At 41.4% G+C, this 15,054-nt stretch overlaps 1 protein-coding gene across 3 annotated transcripts in view; it reads left to right on the top strand.

The window, feature by feature from the left end:
• Positions 1–15,054, top strand: part of MCF2L2 (MCF.2 cell line derived transforming sequence-like 2) — a 238,246-nt gene that overhangs the window by 168,981 nt on the left and 54,211 nt on the right. For all 3 annotated transcript variants that reach the window (XM_025451559.1, XM_025451561.3, XM_025451556.3), the window contains one exon: positions 14,678–14,744. In XM_025451559.1, the coding sequence (XP_025307344.1) occupies positions 14,678–14,744 (67 nt within the window). The remainder of the gene's footprint in view (positions 1–14,677; positions 14,745–15,054) is intronic.

The raw sequence follows: 15,054 nt of genomic DNA, 5'->3' as shown, positions 1-15,054 counted from the left end.
CAAAATCCCCAGGAATGTCCCCTTCCAGTTGTTTGCCCCCTTTCAGAATCCTTTATGCACGGAACCAGGCAAAATCACGAGAATATACATTTCTCATAAGCAAAGTGATTACGAATAAATCCTTTATGGGTTTGTTTCTTGTCCCTCAGATGTTCCAGCCGTCTCCTAATAGAACAAACATTATCATTTAACAGGTGATATTTGGACTGATCTTGTAATTGTACATGTTTCAGAACATGACAGAAAACAAAAAAATTAACCCAAAAACTTCGGTAAAATAAAAGCTCTGGGTTTCTTATTGTAAAAGCAATAAGACAGGCAATGGGTTAAAAGTAGATTACTAAATCAGGGTTTGAAATTGTAAACACAACACTGTATTTGTTATTTCAAACTGGATTTTTAGGACATTTCATAATTGCTTTCTTTAAGCCCTTCACCATATTTTCAACCATGCAATCAATTTTTCATACATTACTGATAGAGAACATGGCTCATCATTGCTAGTAGATCATAGTGCCATATGCATGTCAGACCACATACAGAAGTATTAATATAATGTGATTTGTAAGGGAGTCAGCGACAGCGATCCCTATACATAAGCTAATTCAGTGAGTACAGTGCAAATCACCTCCCTTCTTTATCTATGGGAAATAAAACTCTGATGGTGGTTCCACATACAATCCCTCCCCCCTGCCCCTTTGTTATATGTATATATTCTATTTCTGTGCAAATGTTCAATTACCATTATATTCCTTTCAGTCATTTGGAACCAGGTCCACATACACATGTGTCACCACATGTGTTCCACATGCATGAACTCAGGACTGTACCTGCAAGAAATACAGACTGACTGAAACATTGAAAAACACATATAAAATTCACATATTTACATCATTCTAGTTATAGATAGACACTGCAGACAGATAAATGATTTCATGAGTCAGGAGGTTGGTAAGAGTTCATGAGTCAGGAGGTTGATAAGAGGATTTACAAGCTGTGGTCCAGAGATGGGAGAGGATGTGGAGGGGAGGGGAGACAGAGGCCCAGCAGAGTGAACCAGAAGGGCTGTTCTGGCTCCCCACACCCCCTCCACCACACGGGGAAGATAGCAGCAGCCTAGGAGGCTCTTCGGCCCATCTGGGGAGATTTCTTGCTGCAGATTGGTTCCCTATGCCACCCCACAGGGAGAGGAAGAGGATGTTAGACTTGATGGTATAGAACAAAGTACTCACGTTTCTTTTATTGGGAAGGAATGTATGAAAATTCTGAAATTTGTTGGAAATAAAATGAGATGATAGGTGATGCTGCTTTGAAGAGCATGGAGGACAGTGTCACTGCCATGTCCTCAGTGTCCACAGTAGCTGCTTTTGAACAAAGACCACTACGATTAGATTTATTTTATTTAAAGATTTTATTTATTTATTTATTTATTTATTTATTTATTTATTTATTTATTTGAGAGAGAGGGGTGGGGAGAGAGAGGGAGAAGCAGACTCCCTGCTGAGCAGAGAGCCCGGCATGAGGCTCGATCCCAGGACCCAAGGATCATGACCTGAACCAAAGGCAGCCTCTTAACTGTCTGAGCCACACAGGTGCCCTACAAGTGGATTTATAAATGACTTTAAATCTCTCTCTCTCTCTCTCTCTCTCTCTCTCTCTCTCTCAGAAATGTGCTTCACAGAGCACTAGAGAACTATGGAAATTACTGGAAAAAGTACTGTACCATCAAGATGGTTAACTTGAAAAATGAGAAGAATTGCAATTTGCATGTTATATTTAGAAGGGACCAGATAGAGCAGAGGGGAAGCTGATGTAGGAGAGAGAACCTGCGGGCAGGGCATCAGGGCGTTAGCATGTGTTATGGGTAAAGACTGAGACCTACATGCAAGAGAACGTGGGAGGTGGGAGAAACAGAAGAGACCCAGAGACGAGCTGAGTGTTGACTGAAATACAAAAGCAGCAATGGGTTTGATAACTGACTGGCTTTGTGTCTAACACAGCTAAAGCCTACAGACATAGTGCCAGCCTTGACTCGTTTAGCTTAAATGTATACCTTCTGGGGCTCTGCTAGATAAGAACATTCCTCACAGACCCTGTACAGATACTGTTTTGTGAATTCAGACACCCCATCGACCACCTGTTCCAAAACCAGCCAGGTTCCTGCAAGACCTGGGCTGCGAGAGAGATGGGGTGATATCCTGACCTCACTCCCCACCCACCCCGGGATCTGGGCAAGTGACCTGACTTCTCTGCACCTCACAGCTATTCCCCCCCAGAAGGATCCAGTAAGGACTGAATATAACAGCAATCACGTGTGCAGAGTACTGATCACTGGTCAGGTCAGCTGCATGGACCACCCCAGGCTGCAGAAAGCCCCTCTTGCATGAAGAGCCAGCAGAGGGGTCTTCGTGCTGCATCTGTCATCGCTCTGAAAGGACCTGCTTGTTTCTTTTTCACATCTTTGGAAAAGTATTTTCTGTGAATATGGCATCACCTGTTAAAATAATACAGCATCTCCTAGGCTGCCTCCTCCTCCCTTACTGCCTGCCAGCCCCCTCCCACCCCACACTAATCCTGCCAGGTTTCTTTTCTCTCCATACTTGCTCTTTGGTGATCCCATCCATTGCCTTTGGTGCCTGACATTTCTAGCCTAGATCCTGGGCCCCCAACTTGAGGGTCTCATCAGTCTTGAGCTGAGCATGTGTGAAATGGGATATCCAAATGCATGCTGGCGAACTGGTGAATGAGTGGGACTTGAAGGCCCCAGAGGCCAGAATCCTTCTCACCAGGAGACCCAGCCCAACAGGTGACCTGTCAGTAACAGTCGGTGGCCTTTTGTCACTGTAGAGATTGTCTGTGGATCTGTTGTCCCTACTCTTGAGAGTCCCCAGAGCTCTTAAGGGTGGAGACCCCTCCTGCTCATCTCCAGTTCCCTTGAAGGCCCTGCCCCAACGTCTTGCACAGAGTGAATCCGTATTAACTGCTGGTCCAGTTGAAGTTTTGCTCAGCGCTGCCCACATTCATCCAATGTTCAGACTCTCATTCCAAGAAGCTTCAGCCACAGACAAAGGCCCCTGTGTACTTCTCCCTTGGAGCCGGCAAGGCCCAGAGCAGACACTGGAGGCACACTAGTCCCTTTCCTCCGGCTCTCGCCTCTGCGCCTGTGGTTTGGCATCCTTTGGCATCCTCCCTCAATTCCAGGACCTTGGCAGCTGCGTGAAAGCATCATAGGTATGGCCAGAACGGAAAGCTGTAGGGAACTGATGGCACACAGAGGCCCTTACCTGCAGGTCATTCTCAGAACCCATCATCTTCCTTTCCTTCCTCCTCTACCCTGGGGACCCTCCCCCGACACCCCGTGGTCCTCTCCTTCCACATCAACACACAGGGGCTCCTCTGATGTGCTCATCTAACCCTCCAGTGGGGCCCTATGGGGATGGGGACAGTCTTGGAGGCAGGCCCTGCTCCTGAGACCCTCCTTGGCCCAGCAGAGCTGAGAGGGTGAGCCTCTCAGGGTTGGGGGGTGGGAGTGAGGCTGGCTGGGGCTTCCCCTCCATGCTGCGGGTGCTCCAACAGCCCCAGGGACAGTGACTGGATACGGCTCCCTGACAATGACTCCTCAGCATCATCTCTTCTCCCCTCCCACCTGCAGATCTGACACAGGCTTCACACCCCCCAGGGCTCTGCGGGGTTCTGGCAAGTTCCAGGGAGCTGCTTCTCACTCCACCTCCCTCTCCTACTCAGGAGGGCATACCCAACTTGAGTAAATGAGTGACATTTGTGAGGGACAATCTTGAATGCCGTCTGGTTATTGCTTATATTTTAAAAGACAACTGGCACCAGCCTTGCCAGAGCTATCGAAACTGAGCAAAATGACTTAGGTCTGTGATGGGGTGGTACGTCTGTAACATTACAGAGCATGGAAATGTTCAGGAAATAGTTATTGGCTATGGTACGGGGATGCATGCCTGGCCCAGACACAGTCATTTGTGTTAGAAATTTTGTACTTAGTTAAGTTTGGTTGTGCTGATATTTAAGGGACAACTAGAATATCATTCTCTATGACTCTTTTCTTAGCAAATCATTACTAAGTGCTCATTGTGGAGTATATGTGATTCAAATCCCATTCAAAACAATTATAACAAGACAGTTGTAAGCCTACCCGGGATTTTTATTGTGAGTATTACTTAAAATAAGTGGACCACTAATTAAGAGTTAGAAATGGTTTTGTTGGGATCCCTGGGTGGTGCAGTGGTTTAGCGCCTGCCTTTGGCCCAGGGCGCGATCTTGGAGCCTCGGGATCGAATCCCACGTCGGGCTCCCGGTGCATGGAGCCTGCTTCTCCCTCTGCCTGTGTCTCTGCCTCTCTCTCTCTCTTTGTGTGACTATCACAAAAAAAAAAAAAAAAAATGGTTTTGTTATACCAAGATTTTTCTTATAACAACACTTCTAAAAGGCGAGATCTAAAGTCCTTGATAAATCATATGATCTGAAACAACATACATTTCATGAATCAATCTTGGTTGGTCTGACAGTATAAGGTCAGAAAGCCCAATGTCAACACCCGTTTGACCCTGCACGTATAGGGCTAAGGAATACTGGAAAGAGAGAGCAATAACTCTGAGAAATATATTTCTATCATATCAGATCAATAAATAAATAAATAAGCCCTCTTGGGAGGAAAGGAATTAATAGAATAATGTGATGATATCTGCTGAGTAGATACAGATACAAATGGGTCTGCAAAAGAGGTATGTAGGGTGGAGAAAGCAGTGTCTCTCAGTGTTGTTTGATCTTTTTAATTTATTTTGTACAAGTGTATTTTACCTTTGGGAATCTCTTTTTTTTTTGCAATTGATTTCTCTTTGTTTGCATGAGGTGGAAGCTTATTAGCAGTCTCAGGTTTTTTTTCTTTGCCAAAAATTATTGAGTTATATGGATATTCCTGTTGGAGTTAGCACCGGTAATTCCCTTTCCCATGGATTGAAGTAATCGTTTTTCCTATCAGCAGTATTTCAGGAATCTCCTTGGTGTAGCAGAAATAACCCACAGGATGTCTTATTATGTTTGGATTCCAGATGTACCTATGCACCATGGCTCTGAGATTTGAGACAGAGCCCTTCAATCCTACATATAAATCAGATGATGGCCTGAGCCAGACCTTTTTTCTCCATAACCTGCGTACCTGTGTCACCACTGTGTAGGTCCTGTCGTTTATGGAGCTAAGCTACAGAGTCAGAATATTGGGTACTATTTCAGTGGACTGACATTCACCCTTGGCACATCAGTTTTCATCACTGGTTTTAGAGCTAGAGGGCCTGAACTTGACCTCAGTAGCAGTGCCTAGCCAGCAACTTGACCTCAATCAGGTCACTTAATGCTCTGAGTCCCAATTTCCTCTTCTGTGAAATAGAACAATAGTAACAATTAGTACCTACCTAACAATTAGTACCTGAATTTATCCATTCAATAAACATTTATTGAGAATTTACCTACTCATAAGGCATGCAGACAAGGATAAATAAAACAGGACAGATGCCCTGGAGGAGCTCTTTGTCAGGTGTTGAATGGATCAAGGAAGGTGATGCACACACATTAAGAAAACAGCTACTTCACACTCATTAGGCTGACGATTATTTTAAAAAATGGAAAATGGCAAATGTTGACAATGATGTGGAAATTGTAACCCTGGTGCATTGCTAGTGGGAATGTCAAGTGGTATAGTCACTGTAGAAAACTGTGGTGGAAAAAAAAAAAAACTGTGGTGGTTTTTCCAAAAGTTAGAAACAGAATTATCGTATGAGTTAGCATTTCTACTTCTCAGTATATACCTCAAAGAATTGAAAGCAGAAACTCAAACAGAGACTTGCATACCAATGTTCATAGCAGCATTATTCTCAAGAGCCAAAGGTGAAAGCAACCCAAGTATACATCAACAGACAAAAGAATAAGCAAAATGTAGTATATGCAGACAACTGAAGATATTCAGCCTTCAACAGGAATGAGATTCTAACCCACACTACAACATGGATGAACTTTGAAACACTGTGCTAAGCGAAATAACCCAGACACAAAAAGGACAGACTTTGTATGATTCCACTTAAACGAGGCTCCCAGAATAGCCCGACTCTTAGAGACGTTTAGAAAGTGGAATAGAGATGACCATGGACTGGGGGGAGGAAGGGAGAAATGGAGAGCTAGTATTTAATGGATACAGGGTTTTATTTTTATTTTTATTTATTTATTTTTTTTGGATACAGGGTTTTAGTTTGGAATATCAGAAGTTTTGGTGATGGCTGCACAACATTCTGGATGTACTTAATGCTACTGAATCTTACGCTTAAAACTTGTTTAAATGTAAATTTTTAGTATATTTCACCACAATTAAAAAAAAACTTTATAATCCCTAAAATGCTATATATATGCAGGATGGTTAACTTGAATGAATTAGTATTAATGAAATTTGGCTTATAATCAATCCCTCTTTTAAGAAGTGCAGTATGCATGAAATTACTTAGTCATTATTTATTACATGATATTGAAAAACCAGCATCCATCTAGATAAACTTTAATAATAACTTATTTATGCCCCATCCTCTTCCCAAAAGAATTTGAGGTAGTTGACTCTAAACACATCAGAATAAGGAATGAGGTCAAATCCAATTGACATACAGCAAAATATAGAAACTGAGATACAAAAGAAGGGAGGGGACAGATGGCACATCAGCAACAGAGCAGACGTCTCAACTTTTAGCCTTCCAAGAACCAAGGAAGTATTTGTATTAATCAGACCTTTTCTTGATACCTAAAATATCTTTGGTTCCAACATGATCATTGCGTGAGTCTGTAGCATTCATGTTGCTACCATTTACATTTCTGAGAATTTATTGCATAATTACGGAACACCTCATTGAAACAAAAGAAGGATGTAGAAGTAAGAGCATCTTTTCCTAAGTCCGAGCCCTCGGGCCTCTTCTGTGCTTAATGGCACGGGCTCCTGGAGCCTTGTCTGCTCTGCTGGCCGAATGAGTCTCCCATACCTTCCCTTGGGCTCCTGCATCAAGTCTACACTGTAGCCTGGCAGGACAGACTACTCCTCCATCTGGGATGCCCCTGCCTCCCTGAGTGCCCATCCAGCCCCTGCCTCCCTGGGTGTCCATCCAGCCCCTGCCCCAGCAGCATGGCTCCTGCCAGACCCCACTCATGTTTCCTTCTTCCTGGACCCCCTGCTGTCTCCCCCTTATCTCTTACAGAGGACAGCTCAGATTCCACCTTCTCCAGGACATCTCCAGCCCATGCTGATTCCCCTTCTCCTTGCTGTTCTGGGGCACTTTGCAGTTACACATTTGGTATTTAGTTCATTGAGGATGTGAAGGAATAGAGAGTCTTGTGAGAAATAAAAAGCAAGGTGTGATTAGACCAAAGACCCCATCATACATTTTATTATAAATGGTAATATATTTAGAAAATTATCATTGAGAGCCAGCACAGATACTTAGGCTTATCTAATTTGGCCTTTTGACACATAAGGAAATGGGCACCCCGGGAAAGAAAGTGACTTGCTCAAGGTCACCCTGTATATTTGATATAGAAATAAACTTTAAAAACTAATACCTTGAAGCCCAGGGTTTTTATAATATCATACCAGTTACATTTTAATTTTTGTTTTATTTAGTAACCAGCAAATAGGACTATGGATGCACTCCAAACATAGGCAAAGAGGGGAAACATAACAGTGTGAAGAACATTGGCTTTGCCAAAGGCAAGGATCTTTAGCAACTCACTGTGGCTCTGGACTTTTTTTTTTTTTTTTTTTCATCTGCAAGATAAGGTAAATTGAATGGTCATTAAGGTTAAATTTGCTTCTGGCATTTTATGAAGCTACTAGACTGTTGGCCCAGCCCCACCAAAGAATTTACAAGTACTGGTAGAGCATAAGAGTCTCGTCTCTATATTCTCCTCTGTTCTGTTCCCCTCACCCTTGGATGTACTTATTTCAAACGTTTCCCCTTGCTTCCTTTCCTTTTAAAACTCAGCTTAAACTTCACTCAACTCAAAATTGGCAATGTCTCCTGCTACCCTTGGCTTAATTTCAGCTTTTCCTCTGCATCTAACTCCTCTGACTACCTGGTACCTTATCACACTGTACTGGAGTCACTGATTTTCTTGTTTCTGCCACTAGACTATGAACTAAGGTCTGGGATTATGGTGCGTTTCTTGAGCTCAAGTGCCTATAATGGTGCCTATAACCAATAAATGTTTTGTAAATGGATCTAATGGTTTTTGTCTGGGGAGTAAGGGTAAGACTATGGTACCAATTTCATTCAAAGCTGTTAGAGTTTTCATGGAAAAGAGAGAATTGGAACTGAGTTTTCAAGAATGATTAGATTTGAACAGGAGTGTAAAATAATAACACTGGCCTAAGTAAGTAAAGGTGAGTGGGGGGAGGCAGGAGGTAGCTAAAAGGAGTGAGTCAGATCAGTGTTACTTGTTTGAACAGCAGAACATCTGGATTAGGTTGTCTGGGGTGCTTGTGCAAATTATAGATTCCAGCCATAACTCCCACTTATTACTCCCTGCTCTGGATCTATGGGTCTGGATTTCCCTTTAGAACAAGCTCCTCAAGTAGATTCTTATCACATAAATTGAGAGTCGCAATTCTGGAAGGAACGTTGGGAATTGTGGGCAATTGGAAGCTATTTTAAGTTTCAGAATAGGGAGAATGATGGCATGATGGAAATGCATCTTTAGAAATGGCATAGACTGGTAGTCTGCAAAATAGTTTGGTGGGAGGCCAGGGAGCTTCCAGGAGTGCACCAAAGTATTCCAAATGAGAGGAGGGGAGGGCTTGCTTTCTTTCTCCTGGCTGCACCAGAAATGGAGAATAAGCAGTGACTCCAAGAGCATGTTGAGAGATGAAATGATGAGGCTTGGCAACAGATTGGTTATATAAGCAATAATAGTAGGGAGAAGTTTGAAATGATGGCTGTGCTTTAGAGACCCAGGAAGTGACAGTTCCGCTGATACACCTGCTACTCCTGTCTAATGAGTTCTGTTTCAACCTGAGGTGATGAGGTGTCTGGGAAGCACGCAGGTGACAAGTGTGTAAACTATTGGCAACACGGGCTTGAGCATAACCAAAAGTCTGGGAGGACAATAACAATGTGGGAGGGTCCATGGCATGAGAGAAGAGGAAGGAAATTGAAATTTTGAACTCAGAGCTATGGGAGCGGCAACATAAGACAGGAGGAGGAAAATGAAACAAAGAGGGAACAGAGAAGAAACAGACAGGTGGGTGGTGAATGAGGTTTGAATAATAAAGAGAAACCAAAGGAAGACAAAGGCTTAAGAAGGTGAGTATCCATTATGTTAGATGGGCTAGAATTTGAGAAGGATAAAAACAGTCCTTTCAACTTGGCAAAAAGGGTTTCAGATGAAAACTGTCAAAAAAAAAAAGTGAAAATCTAATACTTTATGATGTGTGTGTTGTGATCTGTCATACACGAGTAGATAAAAACTCTTAATGGCAAGTTGTGTTGACAATCAGTGAGCAAAAATAAAAATACACTTCAGGCAGGCTGGTTTCCAAAGGGACATTCTTCAATTAGAGAGCTAGGAAATGGGGAGGGGAGAATGAAGGGCTCAGGATGCAGGGACAAAGAAGAAACATCAGGAAATCCTAACATGTATGTACATTAATGATCTTGCTTACAAAATAGGGTTGCATTCAATTTTTAATTTTCCATTCTTGCCCTTGGGTTATAGTGTCATCTGAAAAAAATATGAGATGTCATACAGAATGGAGCCAGGTATCCAAAGCTCTATTTTTATGCTACCTTGAAATATGACTTCAGAGAAGAAACAGTTCCTTAAAACATATTATCCCTCCATTTCCTCCTTAATGACCTCAGGATCAGGAGGTAGGGGAAGATCCACTTTTACATGTAAAACAAACTGACGGAATGTATGCTAGTGTAGAGTACATTACTGCGGGCTGATCTGGCATCTCAATTCCATTTGGTACCCTAATTACAGTGCTCTCTACCTCTGAATAGATATCCATCAGGACATAAATGCTCTAGGTGTTCAAAAGTTTTTATATTACTTGAGTACTTATCATGTTTTCTATTCTTCATCTACATTATACATACTTGATGACTTGAGAGGTTAAATCCTTGATAGTCTTTTCTACGAACAAAGTTATGTGCTTTGGAATAATAAAGTGGGCAATCATCAGAAAAAATCATAAATTTTCTTCCATATAAAAACGTTATTTTTTTAAAAAACTAAGGCAAGAAAGGGAAAAGAGTGGCTTAACAGTGGTGTGAAGGCTATTAAAAAAAAGAATCTGAACTGACATCTAGGCTGATGTGTACAGGGGACTTCCTATCATTGGAGTTGTACCCATTGCACTCAAACAAGTAAATTGAAGCAGCCAGATAAGATCTCTGGACGTTTCCAAATTATAAACTGGGACATGACCTGACAAGGGATTTTTTTTTTCCCTCTGAGTTGTGAATATTTTCTTGTGTCAGATTCCTAAAAACTCCTAAGAGTCTAAGTTCTTACATAACTGTTGGGTAATAAAGTTGATTTCTACTCACCACCTAGTTATTTGTCTTCTGACTTCATTTAATTGTCAATACGTCCTTAAACAGTTTCGCCAAGTTGCTTAAGCATAGCGCTTCATAAGGGCCTAAGAGGGCCTATTTCTTTCTGATATAGCAACTGTTGTCCTTTCGGGATGATTATAAAAAGCAGAAGAACTTCTTAGTGACTTTGTTAGCCAAATGTAATTTTAAAATAACTTTTTGATAGCCAGTATACTTCTTGAAATTGTATACTTTGGGACTATCCTTTACCACTCTTGTCTTATAATAAGCATTTATAAATAGATGCAAAGAAGACATACAAATGGCCAACAGACACATGAAAAAATGCTCAACATCACTCAGCATTAGGGAAATACAAATCAAAACCACAATGAGATACCACCTCATCCCTATCAGAATGGCTAAAATGAACAAATCAAGGAAATGACATTGGTGAGAATTCAGAGAAGGGGGACCCTCTTATACTGTTGGTGGGAAAGCAAGCTGGTGCAGCTGCTCTGGAAAACAGTGTGGAGGGTCCTCAAAAAGTTCAAAGTAGAGCTACCCTATGACCCAGCAATTGCACTATCAGGTATTTACCCCAAAGATACAAACGTAGTGATCTGAAAGGGCACCTGCAGCCCAGTGTTCATAGCAGTGAAGTCCACAATAGCCAAACTACAGAAAGAGCCCAGAGGTCCATCAACAGATGAATGGATAAAAACAATCTTTGATGTGGAAGATTACTCAGCCATCAGAAAGAATGAAATCTTGCCATTTACAGTGACATGGATGTAACTAGAGGATATTATGCTAAGTGAAATAAATCAGTCAGAGAAAGACAATTATCAGATGATTTCACTCATATGTGGAATTTAAAAGACAGAACACATTAACATAGAGAAGGGAAGGAAAAATAAGATGAAAGTAGAGAGGGAGGCAAACCAGAAGATACCGTGAACTCTAGAAAACAAACTGAAGGTTGCTGAAGGGGAAGTGGATGGAGGAATGAGGTAATTAGGTGATGAGCAGTAAGGAGGGCACTTGATGTAATGAACACTGGGTGCTATATGCAACTGATGAATCACTAAATTCCACCTTTGAAACTAGTAAAAAATATATACAAAAGTTGTTATTTTAAGAAAAGATAGTTGTTGAGCTATAACCTCTACAACATTCTTTTTAAAGTGTCATGTAAACCACTTTTTAAATTATAAAACTGGTAGAATTTTTAATCAAAGATTGTAAAATGGCATAGAACAAAATGTAAAAATTCTCCTTACCTGTGTTCTAGCCTTAAGTACAACTCTCCAAAAGCAATCACTGTTAACAGTGTCTTGTTCCTTTGCACGAATTTTCTAAGGATAGACAATTTTACATATATATGTACACATACTCCCTTTTACATAGTCGTACTATGTAAACTGTTCTTCATCTTGGTTATTTTAAAGATTGTTTATTTATTTTGGAGAGAATGAAAGAGAGAGAGTGCATGAGCTGGGGGGGACAGGCAGAGGGAAAGGGAGAAGCAGGCTCCTCACTGAGCAGGGAACCCAAACTGGGGCCTGATCCCAGGACCCTGAGATCATGACCCGAACTGAAGGCAGAGGCTTAACCGACTGAGCCACCTGGGTGCCCATCTTGTTTGTTTTCTTTTTTTTTAGTTCAGTTAAAATACCAGGACTGTGTTATACTAGCATGACTCAGCTTCTATTGAAAACCTATTACCACTTCTTTTTTTTTTTTTAATTTTATTTATTTATTCATGGGAGACACACACACACACACACACAGAGAGAGAGAGAGAGAGGCAGAGACACAGGCAGAGGCAGAAGCAGGCTCCACACAGCGAGCCTGATGTGGGACTCGATCCTGGGACTCCAGTCTCACACCCCGGGCTGTAGGCAGGCACTAAACCACTGAGCCACCACTCAGGGATCCTCCCATACCACTTCTTTATCCATTCATCAATTGATGGACATTTGTGCTGTTTTCATAATTTGGCTATTGTAAGTGATGCTGGAATAAACATAGATGTGCAATTATCTTTTTAAATTAGTGTTTTCATATTCTTCGGGTAAATAGTAGTGGAATTACTAGAATTCTACTTTTAATTCTTTGAGGAACCTCCACACTCACAGTGGCTGCACCAATTTTCATTCCCACATTCCTTTTTCTTCACTCCTCACCAACACTTGTTTGTTGTTTTTTTGATTTTAGCCATTCTGACAGGTGTGAGGGGATATCTCATTGTAGTTTTGATTTGTATTTCTCTGATGATAAGTGATATTGAACATCTTTTTATGTGTTTGTTGGCTATCTGTATGTGTTTTTTTTGAGAAATGTCTTCAGATCTTCTGCCCATTTTTAATTAGATTATTTGGGGTTTTTTTTTTTTTTTTTTGGTGTTGAGTTGTATAAGTTCTTTATGTATTTTAGATACTAGGCCTTTATCTCATATGTCATTTACAAATATCTTCTCCCATTTCATAGGTTGTCTTTTAGTTTTGTTGGTTTTTCCTTTGCTGTGCAGGTTTTTATTTTGATGTAGTCCTAAAAGCTTATTTTTGCTTTTATTTCACTTGAATAAGGAAGCATATTTAGAAAAATGTTGTATGGCCAATGTCAGAGAAATTACTGGGAGAGGCTACCTTTTAATAGATAACCTACTTGGGGCACCTGGGTGGCTCCCCTGCAGGGAGCCTGCTTCTCTCTCTGCTTGTGTCTCTGTCTTTCTCTCTCTCTGTGTCTCTCATGAATAAATAAATAAAATATTTTTAAAAAATAGATAACCTACCAGCAGCTCCCAGGAAACCATAAAAATATATATTCTACACGTGATCACCTGTACAAACCCTAACTCACTTAGAGACCTAAAAGAAAGCCCTAAAGAGAAAGTGCCTAAGAAGAGGAAGAAAAACAATCTATCTGGAGATAGATGTGGGGTCTGGCCTTACCTTATTAGTTTTCTATTGTTGCATAAAAATGACCACTAATTTAGCAGCTCAGAATTTCCTGCAACAGGAGTCCAGGCGCAGCAAGACTGGCTTTGTGCTCAGGTTCCACAGAGCTAAAATAAAGTCGGTCAGCTGTGCTCAATATCCTCTTCTAAGTTGATGTGGTTATGCAGAATTCAGTTCCTTGCTATTATAGAACTAAAGTCCTGGTTTCCTTGCTGGTTGTTAGGTGGGGGCCACTCTCAGCATCTAGAGGCAGCCTATGTTCTTTGCTTGCTACATAGCCTCTTCCATCTCCAGAACCAGCTAAGGACAGCTTCCCTTCCGTTAAATTTTTCTCATGCTTCCAATCTTTCTGACTTCCAGGCCCAGATCTGATGAGTTCATGAGACTAGGAAAGCCCAACCAGGGAATCTACTACCTAAGGTCAACTGATTTGGAACAAAACAGAATGGCAAAGCCCCTCCATAGCAGCACCTAAATTAGTGTTCAGTTAATTAACTGAGAGGAGGTGTATGTACACAAGGGGTCAGGAATCTGGGGGTTCATAGCATTCTGCCCACCATGACCTGCACCTGCTTTCCTCAAGGGAAGCAGACAGAGGTCATGTCTATTGACTGAGGAAACCAATCCTACTGAAGCATTAGATGCCAGAGAAAGGGAGCATGACTGGAATCCATCTAATCTCATGCACAGCAAAGTCCACCCACATGCATGAGCAATGAAACAGCAGAAAGCTCCAGAGAAAATCTCAGAAACTACACACACAATGTGTAGGTCTGTCAGGCCTTCCTGACCAAGGATCCAAACCTGGCATTTCTGACTCCACAATCTTTGCACTCCTGACCCCTACATTGTGCCCCACCAGAGGATAGGTCATTCACTGGCTGTACAGATGAATCTGGAGTCCTCTAACCTTACTGTTTCTTATGCCAATGTGATCAGAATATGCTTTTGTGAGATGTTGGCCTTGGGTGTTCAGTAGAACAGAATAAACTGACTGCAACCTAAGTAGGTAAGCCACTTAGGGGAACTGTATTGATGAGCATTATTCTAAAAGAATTCTAAAAACCCTCTCTCCCCTCCTTGTCTTTCTCTTTTATATTCCCACCTGCTGCTGTGATTCAGGCGCATTATACATGACTTGCTTGAGACGGAAGAGATTTATATAAAAGAGATTAAGAGCATAATTGATGTAAGTAGATTGGGGTAGTAGACGTTAAGCATGTATTCAAATTAGAGAGATTCTGTGGCACAAACAGACTTAAAATAGTTGCCATATGTCTCTAGAATTTCCACCAAGAGTTCAGGTCCTACAATATTGCAAGTATCTTTGCAATAGGAATAAAAACATTCTTATGACTATTGATCCGTGTAGCCAAATAACTTCCAAAGGATTGTGCCAATTCATACTGATTTTAGCACTGCCCAATAGGTTCACCCTGTAGTTGCCAACAATGGACACGATAATTTGAATGCTTTTGATAATTTAATAAGGGAGAATT

The sequence above is a fragment of the Canis lupus genome, chromosome 34 (genome assembly GCF_003254725.2).
Source record: "Canis lupus dingo isolate Sandy chromosome 34, ASM325472v2, whole genome shotgun sequence".
NCBI classification, from domain to species: domain Eukaryota; kingdom Metazoa; phylum Chordata; class Mammalia; order Carnivora; family Canidae; genus Canis; species Canis lupus.
This window is presented reverse-complemented; position numbering and strand designations above follow the sequence as displayed.